Source organism: Sebastes fasciatus, chromosome 1 (assembly GCF_043250625.1).
Source record: "Sebastes fasciatus isolate fSebFas1 chromosome 1, fSebFas1.pri, whole genome shotgun sequence".
Taxonomy (NCBI): domain Eukaryota; kingdom Metazoa; phylum Chordata; class Actinopteri; order Perciformes; family Sebastidae; genus Sebastes; species Sebastes fasciatus.
In genome coordinates this window covers 719363-732273 of record NC_133795.1, presented here as the reverse complement: position 1 = coordinate 732273, position 12911 = coordinate 719363, and the positions used below count along the sequence as shown (strand labels likewise).

Below are 12911 nucleotides of genomic sequence, written 5' to 3'. Positions count from 1 at the left end.
CTTCCTGTTTGTTTGTATCACTCCTCTGATCGTGCACACCTTACTTACTGTGGTGCAGGGAGCAAAGGTCAGCCTCCATCTCCAGCCTCTCTTATCCTATCAAGGCTGCAGAGACGGTGACGTTTAGTCACATGAGGTCACATTGAAATGATGCAGTGAGTCAACAAGTCCTTATTTCTCACTGCTCTTTAATGCAGTTGAACTATTTTCCACTGTAGTGCTGGAACTAGAAGATGTGCTTTAACATCGGAGGAAACCCCTCATTCATATCCTGTATTAAGAAAAGCCTCATGTCCTCATTCCTTATGAGCACGGGAAACGTTTTCATGTCTTCATTTCATAGTCTGTCTTGCAGTTTCCCACGATTCACAGAAATGAACTGGGAAATAACATTTAAATGATTCATAGCAGTGATGTAGTATTTGAGATCGGTCGACAGCAGGGCTGAGACGATTCACTTATCTCCCGATTCGATACTATCACGATACTCGGGTTCCGATTCGATATGTATTGCGAATGTAAGTATTTGCGATTACGATTTATTGCGTTTTTTTGTTAATCTTTTTTACCGCTAGACCATGAAGGGAACAAGTAGAGTCATACACTTCTAGGGACTTTTACTTTGGAAAAGCTCTAAATGAATCAGTTAACAATGTTTGATTTTCAGCATGTATGTAGTCAGATATATTAAGATCATTAACAGGAATTATTGATTACATTTATTATCCAGCAACCCCAAAATCAAAGAATAAAGACATCTCTCTCACAGATTAGTTGTATTTTCAATTTAATTTATAAGGGACAGGTAATGTTTTATACTTCTGGTGAATATAATCCATCAATCTTATTTCCATAGATGTATTTAGTATCTACAGTTCCCTTTGTTAACACTTTATTTTGAAAAGCGGACGTAGTCCCACGTGTCTACTTCCTCTAACTTCTCCAAGGTGGTCTCTAGCTCTCCCGTCAGCTCCGTTCTCTTTATCCATCCATGGTCAGCTCCATCGGGGCCGTTTCAATGCAGAGAACACAAATGTCAGTATCTGGGTGCTCTACAGTCGTAGCGTTGGCCCATTTGACCACGGAGACGAGAGAGACGGACGGCTCCACCGCCACGTTACCGCCATACCATAACGTTACCTCCACACCATAACGTTACCTCCATACCATAACGTTACCTCCATACCATAACGTTACCTCCATACCATAACGTTACCACCACACCATAACGTTACCTCCATACCATAACGTTACCACCATACCATAACGTTACCTCCATACCATAACGTTACCTCCATACCATAACGTTACCACCATACCATAACGTTACCTCCATACCATAACGTTACCACCATACCATAACGTTACCTCCATACCATAACGTTACCTCCATACCATAACGTTACCACCATACCATAACGTTACCTCCATACCATAACGTTACCTCCATACCATAACGTTACCTCCATACCATAACGTTACCTCCACACCATAACGTTACCTCCATACCATAACGTTACCTCCATACCATAACGTTACCTCCATACCATAACGTTACCTCCATACCATAACGTTACCTCCATACCATAACGTTACCACCATACCATAACGTTACCACCACACCATAACGTTACCTCCATACCATAACGTTACCGCCACACCATAACGTTACCTCCATACCATAACGTTACATACCATAACGTTACCTCCACACCATAACGTTACCTCCATACCATAACGTTACCTCCATACCATAACGTCTCCTGTCCGTGACAGAGTTAGCATGCAGCTTTAGCTCTGCTCTGTCTAGCTCTGCTTTTCCTGTCAATGTGTGAAACCCAAAGTGTTTCCATCCTTTACTGGATGTGTAGTGTTTACCACGCTGGATTTAACATGGGAGGGTGCAGGTCGTATCCACGACGACCCTCCGACGTTTTAGACTCTGAGGTTTGTTTTGGTTGACGGATACGGAACGGATATGATGTCACGTTACTCAGACTACCACAATAAAAGCGGTAACTTCCTTCTACCTCCACATAGACTCAAATTAAGCAAATATATTGATTCTGGCATTAAAACATCTATTTCAAAATCTTAAGGTCTCAGAGAAAGAGAACTCGAGATTGTATTTCAAGAGCGGTAAAGACCACAACTGAGGGGATATCAATAATTACCTTTGCAATGTCTCATTTATTTGTTAACATTATAACTGTGATTGCTCAAAGAAAACAAAGGAACATTCCCATTGAATGAACCCCTGCAGTGCTTCTTGATCATTTTATCACAACATCTCACTCTTCATTGCCTGAGATGATCGTGAGGTCTTTTGAATGCACACTTGCACCTTTAGTGTTTGTGTTTTCATGGCTGGAATAGCAGCAGGCAGGCAGGCAGTTAAGTTGTATTGCTTAATGTAATGAAATAATCAATGGTTGTTAAGTCTCGTTGCGTAGCCACTTTACTGTAACCTCAGAAGAAAAGGACGATTGATTATTTGGAGGTGTCAGCAGTGTTGGCTTGTTGCATCATAATTGTGTTTTCTGTATGATGTGCTAAATTACATTTAAATGATTAAAGAGACTGACTGATGGAGAACACGTGGTGGTTTGTGTGTGCAGGTTTGAGAGCACAGTGCAGATCAGTAAGCTGCAGGACCTGGTGAACCGGAGTAAGCTGGCTCGCTGCAGAGGGAGGTTCGTCTGTCCGGTCATCCTCTACAACGGCAAGGTAGGTACTGCTGCTCAGCTCTGTTAAATCCATCTTCCTTTTTGGGTTGCTTTGCATTGTTGTTTCCAATACTGGAGTAGCAACTTTTCCTGCAGGATTATCCGCCGTTGAATCAGGTTCGCTCTCTCTCTGAAATGACCTGTGATTGGTCAAAGTCTCCTGTCACGGTGTAGATTTTCTAAAGCCTGAAAACAGCCATGAAGAGGTACAGAAACGTAGTTTCTCTCAGAACACTTGAATTACAATATGCTGAAAGGTTATTACGGAATTTTTGTCCAATGATGCCAAAAATATACTGCCTACCCCGACTTTAACTGGACCTGATCATCAACACAATCAATCAGGCATGTCAGAGTTAAAGCGATAATAACGCGGCAACACATATTCGTTGTAATGTCGCCAATTTCTTTAACGCATTAACGCAACTTGCAATTTTTAGGTTGTAGCAGGTTAAAGCGTTTTAAAGCTCGAGTGAAGATCCTGGTATCATAGTAAACTATAAACCTGATGAATCCATCGGTACCAACCAGGTCAGACTAGCTGGTCATGAAGGAGGTTAAATAACGCTCCAAACTTACACTAAATGTTGGAGAGGAAAAACTGTCATGTCCATGTTCAAAGGGGTCCCTTGACCTCTGACCTCCAGATGTGTGAATGTAAATGGGTTCTATGGGTACCCACGAGTCTCCCCTTTACAGACATGCCCACTTTATGATCATCACATGCAGTTTGGGGCAAGTCATAGTCAAGTCAGCACACTGACACACTGACAGCTGTTGTTGCCTGTTGGGCTGCAGTTTGCCATGTTATGATTGGAGCATATTGTTTTATGCTAAATGCAGTACCTGTGAGGGTTTCTGGATCAATATCTGTCATTGATTTGTGTTGTTAATTGATTTACAATAATAAATATATACATACATTTACATAAAGCAGCATATTCGTCCACTCCCATGTTGATAAGAGGATTAAATACTGGACTAATCTCCTTTAAGGTTCATTTAGAACAGATAAAAAATGTGATTAATAGCAATGAACTATTTTAATCGATTGACAGCCCTACAATCAATACAGACTTAGTTACAAATGCAACGTTTGTTGTTTTTTGTACATTTAAACCTCACTGCTGCAGAGGATGTGAAATTAAAATATCATCTGCATTGCAACCAGGACTGGTTATGGAATGGAAGTGTAACTGCTTCTGAGAATCAAATTAGCAGGGTGTGGCTGCCACTACCTCTTTTCTGTTTGTTTAGGCTGTGAAGGTGATATTAGATAGATATTCATTCTTGTAAATGAGCAGTAAGACAACAGTCTGATCCAGGATCGGTTCTTCCTCATTCCAGCATATTTGCCGGTCGTCCACTCTGGCAGGATGGGGGGAGCTGTATGGACGCACAGGCTACAACTACATCTTCTCAGGTACCACACACGCACGCACGCACGCACGCACGCACGCACGCACACGCACACACACAACTTAAATTTAGCCTAAACAGGAAGTTGTGGTTGACTTCTTTTCCACGGGAGGTTGCAGTTCCTTGTGAGGTCTCTGAGCTGTTAATAGTTGCCGCTGCTGTCAGACAGCTGTCAAACTTTTCCTATTGAGACTCAACGTTCCTCTAAATGAAGAAATCTGTCTTCTAAGACATACTGCAATATGATACAATCATGATAAAAGGATAAAAATACACCAAACATGTTCACTTTGATAGATCTTCTCATCTCTGCCATTCAGAAAATATAAAAACAACATGGTAGACATGTCTTTGACAATGTTAGCTGCAGTTTTAAGTATTCATGATTATATGATTGTGGTAAATGATCTAAAATATACAAAAACACAAATGTAAAAAAAGTAACGGATAAACAGTTGAAATAGTTAACTGACATCCTAACAGGTTGTTGCCATAGCAACAAAGCTCTCCTCTCAGGCTTAGCCAGGGAGGAGAGGTGGATAACTTTCCTAACTCACGTTAAGTCAGTCTTAATATTAATGCAACAGGCTCAGTTAGACCAGTTTAACCTGACAATGTAAGACCAGTCTGAGGCCAAGACTAGTCTTAAACTAGGTCAATGTAACTGGCTCCTGTTCCTGTAGTAGTTAGCCAGCATCAAGCAGATGTCCAGGAGGGTAACAACCCGTCTCTTCTGACATGGCCCAGAACAGATGTTGGGAACTATTAGTAAATGAAGTTCGATGGACCCGGTCCGCTGACGGGGCTTCTACAGTACTTTCATTAATTTGGCAGATGTCTTTGTCCAAAGCACTTACAATAAGTGCATTCAGCCTCCATAAGAACGAGAGCTAGATGTCCTCAAAGCTGTAAGTGCATCCTTCACAAACAAACAGCTGGAGAGTGAGTCGGTCAGTTTAACTCGCTGCGTCAGCTACATAGTCTGTATTTAATGTGACTGACACAAGTAGTCCTGCAAATGAGGTGAATTATTATTATTGAATTATATGTCAGTTTGAACGTGAAGGAGTGATTATTAGAAACAAGCTTTGTTGGTAAGTTGTCAACATCCATCGATTACAAACAAATATTTATAGTTTTAGTATATTTTTTTCACTACATCGTACTGAACTGTTGAAGGAATACAGATGTTAAAAAATCTGGTAATAACAATAGAAAATATATATTTTTTAAACATAAATGCATAAAAAAAACTTAACATTTTTGTTCGTTGTTACTTTTATCATATAAATACTGATATATCTGTGATGAGTTAAAATCAGGCAACAATATCGTACATCTGATTCATTGATTTGGCTCTTATATAACATCATACAACATGCATGTTTCTATTAAAAAATTAACTTATGACTTATTCAATACAACAATATTAAAAAGATAAATAAATCTGATTGAAGAGCTGTGCTTACAAAAAACGTTTGAACTTTTCCAGTAAAGGTTCTGGACTGCTTCCACTTGGTGGAACAATATATGAAAATTGATTCAATAAATAAATGTATAAGTGAACCTATAATTATACTATATAAATGTCAGTGGATAACCTGCAGTATATACCTGGATACTTGAATGTGACTTAGTAGAAAAGAGGAGGCCAAGATGAGTAATAGCAGTATTCTTGTCATTTTATGAATTTCAAATGTTCAGTCTTAAATTTTCCAATAACTCATATTCATATTCGGTGCTTGTTTCCAGCACAATTATGTCCCTTATATCTGTTTAGCATCATCTCTGAATAGTATTACATTTAAAACTGAGTTTGTTTTCACCCTTAAAACCAACCAGATGGACTTCTGTTTGAAATCACAATAACTGATTTTCAGTTTCACTTTGAGTGAAGATATTCATCTTGAACGCTTCCGTGTGTTTTTATTCTAGGAGGCACCGATGACACGTGGACGGAGTCTGAGGAGGTTCCAGAGGACGACAGTGCAGTCAGGTAATCAAATGGTCAGGTCCATTATTTTGAGGTTTTTATATCATTCTGTATCTTCCCAGTGGTTTTCATCATGTATTCAAAACCGAACATTAACATTTTGGTCAGAGTATGTTTTAGCATCAAAATGCTGGTTTCCCTTCAAGCCCTTTTAAAAACTGAAGTAGGTTTCTGCAGGATGACGCTGCTAAACACACACATAACTTAGCGGTCAGCCCAGTTTGGAGGAGCAGACAGAGGAGTACCAACACAGAAGCTCAGCAACGTACTGCTGTGGACGCCACGTTTCCTAAAGTCACTCAATAACACAACCAATCTAACCGATGGATGCAGCGGTAGACCCGCTACTCAACTGTGTTCTGAGAGGTAAAATACCTGTTTTTGTGAATGGAGTCTGGTGGCTTTGAAGAGAGCGATATAACAGCTTTAGCTATCTGATGGTCTATGAAACGTCAGGGAACAGTGAAAAACTGCAGTCATGATTTACCTCACCATCAGACAGTCCTTTACCATCAGACAGCCCTTTACCATCAGACAGTCCTTTACCATCAGACAGTCCTTTACCATCAGACAGTCCTTTACCATCAGACAGTCCTTTACCATCAGACAGTCCTTTACCATCAGACAGTCCTTTACCATCAGACAGTCCTTTACCTCACCATCAGACAGTCCTTTACCATCAGACAGCCCTTTACCATCAGACAGTCCTTTACCATCAGACAGTCCTTTACCATCAGACAGTCCTTTACCATCAGACAGTCCTTTACCATCAGACAGCCCTTTCTGACGGGGAGCTTAAGCAGTAATCTTACCTCTCAGAAGACAGGAGTATACATACAACCCCACTTCAATAAATCCGTACTAACCCTTTCAGTTGTTTCTAATCTTAGCACAGCGATCTGACTCAGCTAGTGCTAGCGTTCACATTAGTCATAACCTTATTGAGCGTCTTTGAGATTAATATAAAGCGCTATATAAATCCAATATATTATTATATTATTATTATTAGCTTACTGTGGTAACTACGTCTCTGCTTTTTGCTGAATAGACATTTCTATTTAAAAAACCCAGAAAAGAAGGCAGATGGAGTCGACCTTTAACTAGATTAGTGTACAATGAACATCAGAGACTGCTCTGTCTGTGAGTTAATCAGAATGTGACACTAAATACTTGTGACAATAATGAATGACCCCCTTTCTCTTATTAGGGCCCGAGCACGAAAGTGCCAGGACCCAACGGTGTCCTGGCACGAAGTGCAAGGAACCTATTGTTTTTCTGCAGATTATTATTTTTCTGCCACTAGATCGCGTTTTTGACGACCTTAGCCATCCCCAAAACTCACGAAAAGTGGAGTATGCGTCAGAACTGGTGGGAAATTCAATGTTCTGGAGTGTCTGGGCTCGGGTGTCTCCAGGGGGCTCCATAGCGCCCCCTAATGTACGCAGTTTTTCCGAGAAAGTTTCTTCGATCTTCACGAAATTCAAGTATGTCATTGCTCACGCCCTCATACCTGGATTAAATGATTTTGAGATTTCTTCGGCCAACAGGAAGTCAGCCATGTTGGACTTCCTGCGTGATTTTAGAATTTACGAACGCATATTTGAAGACTTTAGGATGCACAAAAATTTATGAAACTTTACCCACACATCCAAACTAGTAATTACTTAATTTTAGTGGTGAAATTTTGCTTGGGCGTGGCATGTTGGCTCTCTAGCGCCCCCTTATGTCTTTCAGATTTTGAACATACCTTTAGGTACTCGGAATCTCATAAAATTTGGCAAAATGATAGACACCTGTGAACTTTATGTAACTGCATAGCCATTAGGCCCAGTGTGTTTTTATTCGGCTCTATAGCGCCCCCTAACGCGTTGAAATTTTAACTTTGTCAAAGTTGATCCGATATTCATGAAATTTGGTATGCATATCCCACTCATCATTTGAAACATATTCCTCATTGGGTTTCATTAGCCCCGCCCACCCAGAAGTCGGCCATATTGGATTTTTATGTCATTTTTGCGTTTTATTGGCCGCGTACTTTAACGAACTCCTCCTACAGATTTGATCAGATCGAGTTGATATTTGGTCAGGACCATCTCAAGACCTCGAGGATGAAAAGTTATTAAAATGGTGAGCGTTCACTTAACGAGCGGACCGTGGCGTGGCGGCCATTTTGAGCCATTCGCCAGTTATTGTAACTCAACTGTACATAGTCCGATCTGCCCCAAATCTCTCAGGTATGATGTTGCTCCAGTACTGATGACATGTATATGAAAAAATATACTCATAGCCCCGCCCCAAGACGTTAGCCCCGCCCCCTTTCATATCTCATGAACCGTTTATAGTAGAGTCTTGTGGGATGTGTCATATCACTCAGCAGAGAGTGGGTTAACCCTAACTCAACTGTACAGAGTTCGATCTGCCCCAAATTATCATTTGAAACATATTCCTCATTGGGTTTCATTAGCCCCGCCCACCCAGAAGTCGGCCATATTGGATTTTATGTACGATTTTGCCAATTTTTGCGTTTTATTGGCCGCGTACTTTAACGAACTCCTCCTACAGATTTGATCATATCGAGTTGATATTTGGTCAGGACCATCTCAAGACCTCGAGGATGAAAAGTTATTAAAATGGTGAGTGTTCACTTAACGAGCGGACCGTGGCGTGGCGGCCATTTTGAGCCATTCGCCATGAAACAGGGAGTTATTGTAACTCAACTGTACATAGTCCGATCTGCCCCAGATTTCTCAGGTATGATGGTGGTACAGTCTTGAGGACATGTATATGAAAAATTATACTCATAGCCCCGCCCCAAGACGTTAGCCCCGCCCCCTTTCATATCTCATGAACCGTTTGTCGTACAGGCTTATGGGAGGTGTCATATCACTCAGCAGAGAGTTCCTGTTTTATTCGTTAAGGGTAGCCCCGCCCCCTACACATTAGCCCCGCCCCCTTTCATAACTCATGAACCGTTTGTCGTAGAGTCTTGCGGGAAGTGTCATATCACTCAGCAGAGAGTTCATGTTTCATTGGTAAATGTTATGCCCGCCCCCTACACATTAGCCCCGCCCCCTTTCATAACTCATGATCCGTTTGTAGTAGAGTCTTGTGGGAAGTGTCATATCACTCAGCAGAGAGTTCATGTTTCATTGGTGACGGTTATGCCCGCCCCCTACACATTAGCCCCGCCCCCTTTCATATCTCATGAACCGTTTGTCGTAGAGTCTTGTGGGATGTGTCATATCACTCAGCAGAGAGTGCCTGTTTCATTGGTGAAAGTTATGCCCGCCCCCTACACATTAGCCACGCCCCCCTTCATAACTCGTGAACCGCTTGTCGTAGAGCCTTGCGGCAGGCGTCGTGGCGCTCGTCAGAGTTTCGGTTTCGCGGTGCCCGGCCGCGTCGGTCGGCGTCCCGCCAGCAACCCCGACCCGCGAGCAGGGGCGAGGGCCCTTTCATCGCTGCGTGCAGCTATATTTTAATTTGTCTTTCTCCTCCTCTTCTTCCTTCGTCTCTCCCTCCTCCTCCTCCTCCTCCTCAGGAACGGGGACTCCCAGCTGTTCGACAAGGTTCGAGGCCACGACATTAAGCTGCTACGTTACCTCTCGGTTCGCTCCATCTGTGACCTGATGGTGGAGAACAAGAAGGTTAAGTTTGGCCTAAAGTAAGGAACAGCACGGACTAGTTCATCCTGTTATCTAGGTCACTGTTTACGCTGGACTTTGTTGGAAGGAACCTCATGGAAGGCATCTGACTGTTGACTCAGTGGTATTTGTGTTTGGCTTGAGGTCTTCTGCAGATTCTGCCGCTAATGGAGACTGTGTGCATACAGCGTGCTTTTGATTATGTCTACGCTGGGGAGGCTTGAGATCTGAACAGTAGTTCATCCCGATAACACACTGTTAGTGGTTACATGTGGAACAGATGGATCTGGTGCTTAACGATGAAAACAGCAGCGAACATACCAGGACAAACCAAAGAAGGATGTAAGGAATGTTATGGTATGGAACAATGTTAATGCTAGAAAGGCAGTGAAACTGTTAAACAGTGTCGGAGGACGCGGTCGGAGGCCGCGGAGGAGACCGTAGCTTTGGTCTCCAGGACCGGAGTCTCTGCTCCTCTGCTCCTCTGCTCCTCTGCCTGCCTTCACTCACACACCGTGCTCCTTCTCTCTCTCTCTCTCCACCTCTCACGTGCATGCTGCTCACTCCACACTGCAGAAGAGTTAGTTTAGCTCTGAGAATATCTAGTGAATGTTCAGTGGACGTTTGTGCAGAAATAACTGCTGCAGCTCCTCCAGACCAACAGAGGTTTCCCGTGTCTTGTGAAGTGACGGGGCTCCGCAGAGAGAAACGTTATCGTCTCCCCCGTTCCCTCCGGCCGCGGTCGGGAGGCTGAGGCGGGAAAAGCCAACACTAGGATCAGCATTGATTCATGGAGAGACCTTGGTCTGGTCAGCTAACATTACTGCCAAGCAGCTGAGATATAGAGTGATATTGTGCTTTTAGCTGACGTGTGTCTCCTCACTGTGTTGAGCGATGCTCCTTCATGTCTATGTAGAGCGAGCACAAGCGCCAGCAACAGGACGCTGACTTTAGTTGACTTAACGGCCACAGGTGAAGCTGTTAACAAGACATTTAGGATTCTTACAAACAGTCCCTTTTAAAGATGAACGAAAATAAACGCAGCAGCCTGCCTATGTCCCAAAATGTTACACCGATTCTGCTGTAGCTGTAATAACATGTCTGTGTATGATGTAAACGAGTTGCGTATTAGAATACTGAAGGTGCCCATGAATGCTCACAATGTATCTCATGTTGTCTTTCTTTCTGTCTCTGCAGTGTGACGTCCTCCGAGAAGGCGGACAAGGCTCAACGCTATGCAGACTTCACTTTGCTCTCTGTGCCTTATCCAGGTATAAACTCCTCATGTTAAAGGATTTCAGAGGCTCTATGAGCAGAAACGGAATATAATATTCATAATTCTGTTTTCATTCGTGTTTAATCACCTGAAACTAAGAATGGTTGTGTTTTCCTTAGCTTCAAATGAGCCCTTCATATCTACATAGGGAGCGGGTTCTTTCGCGTTTTTACGTTACCTGAAGGCCACCGTAGTTCTCCTACACACTTAGAAAGGGAGGGGTGAGCGCAGGGGTATTCACCTGGTTGCAATCTGTAACCACACCACTAGATGCCGCCAAATCCTGCACACTGCACCTTTAAGTCCACTCGAGCTGGACCGATACTGTTTATCAGCAGATATTAGCTCACTGCAGATACAGTATATAGGTATATGTAGGTGTATAATATGGTTGAGCGATTGGCTGAATACGTCACCGGTTGTTTTGTTTTTTGTTTTTTTAGCAATGTTTGTCTAATTTAATAATTAGGGGTGTAACGCTAACTTTTTACAACGATATGATACGTATCACTTTCCATGGTTCTGTTACGATTCAAAGACGATATTTGGCTCATCTAGAGCGATACGACACGACACGACACGACACGACACGATTCAATGGCCTGAAATCGATTCTTCAAAGTTTTTCTTGTAAGAGAATGAGGGATGAATGAATTATGGATATAAAGAAGTAAACACAACAATTGATGGCATATACATACACTAACTCTATGCTAGAGGTACCTGGGCGTTCGGTGTTAGCAATCCCATGGCGTCTCAGGAGGCGAGTGGACAGATTGGTCGTGTTGCCGTTGTATTTCACCTGGCCCTTCATATTCTGCAAACAGCGAGCGATTGATCGAGGGCATCTCCCTTTTTGCAAAAGCCAAACTGTTTCCACACGCTGGACCTCAAACGCGGCTTGAAAATCTCTCGCTCCTCTTGCTCTTCCTCGCCGTCAGCCTGCTTTGTTTTGTTGTTGTATTTCTGGGATGCGCTGCTGAAGCATTTCGATGACATCATACACAGGGAGAGTGAACGTTTAACATTTCTTTCACTTTCATATAACGTCCTTAAATACAAGGTGCAAATTCTTAGCATCAATACAATCGATTATTTACTTTGCAAATCGATTTTATATCAATATGCGTCCCCCGTGAAGGACAACTTGCCGAGTACCTATCGATGCAGTTGAATCGTAGGAATATAAATGGTTACATCGATGTAGTAGATGAATCGTTATTAATAACGAACGGGAGGCGCTCGGCGGCTGCTCTGCAGGCAGAGAGAAATAACACGTAGAGCCGGCATATTCTCACATCTAACTCAGTAAAATAAGGTTTTATTTCAACCAAACCAGAGTTGGTGATTGCTAGAAAGACTAACCGAGACGGTGTTCAGTGCGATGCAAGACCGCTTCGTGTCGGGGTTCATTTCACAACAATGACCGGCTCGCTGTGCATTATCCCTTTCTTAGAACGACCTCTCCGTGTCGTCGCGTCACATCCCCCTAAACCACGCTCATAGCTGCCAGCAGCTCCTCTCAGCACGCTGATATTGGCCCGTAGCACCGTGGTTAGGACACAGACACGTTGCTTGAAGCCTGACAACATGTGATATTGCATTATCTCGTGTTTATCGCGAGAATCCAGCTGTCGTGCGAGATAACCATTCTGTGGCCTTAGCTAGAACTCCGGACCCAGGTGTGCTGAATGGGATTCTTCTTGTCTTTTTTTAGGGTGTGAGTTTTTTAAGGATTACAAAGACAGAGACTACACAGCAGAGGGTCTGGTGTTCAACTGGAATCAGGTATAGAGACTGTTCTCTGTCGTCTCTGTGATTATTATACTGCAGCGTGGCTCTGTTGTTTTAAC

At 42.7% G+C, this 12911-nt stretch overlaps 2 protein-coding genes across 3 annotated transcripts in view; both read left to right on the top strand.

Moving 5' to 3' along the window:
- The window catches only part of setd5 (SET domain containing 5), a 191773-nt gene that overhangs the window by 82566 nt on the left and 96296 nt on the right, over window positions 1-12911 (top strand). The gene's annotated exons all lie outside the window — the stretch shown is intronic.
- mtmr14 (myotubularin related protein 14) overlaps window positions 2613-12911 on the top strand; it is a 28987-nt gene continuing 18688 nt past the window's right edge. Inside the window, 6 exon segments of the mRNA XM_074632384.1 lie at window positions 2613-2727; window positions 4074-4149; window positions 6081-6141; window positions 9680-9802; window positions 10980-11053; window positions 12776-12846. Of these exon segments, the coding sequence (XP_074488485.1) occupies window positions 9768-9802; window positions 10980-11053; window positions 12776-12846 (180 nt within the window). The 5' untranslated portion in view covers window positions 2613-2727; window positions 4074-4149; window positions 6081-6141; window positions 9680-9767.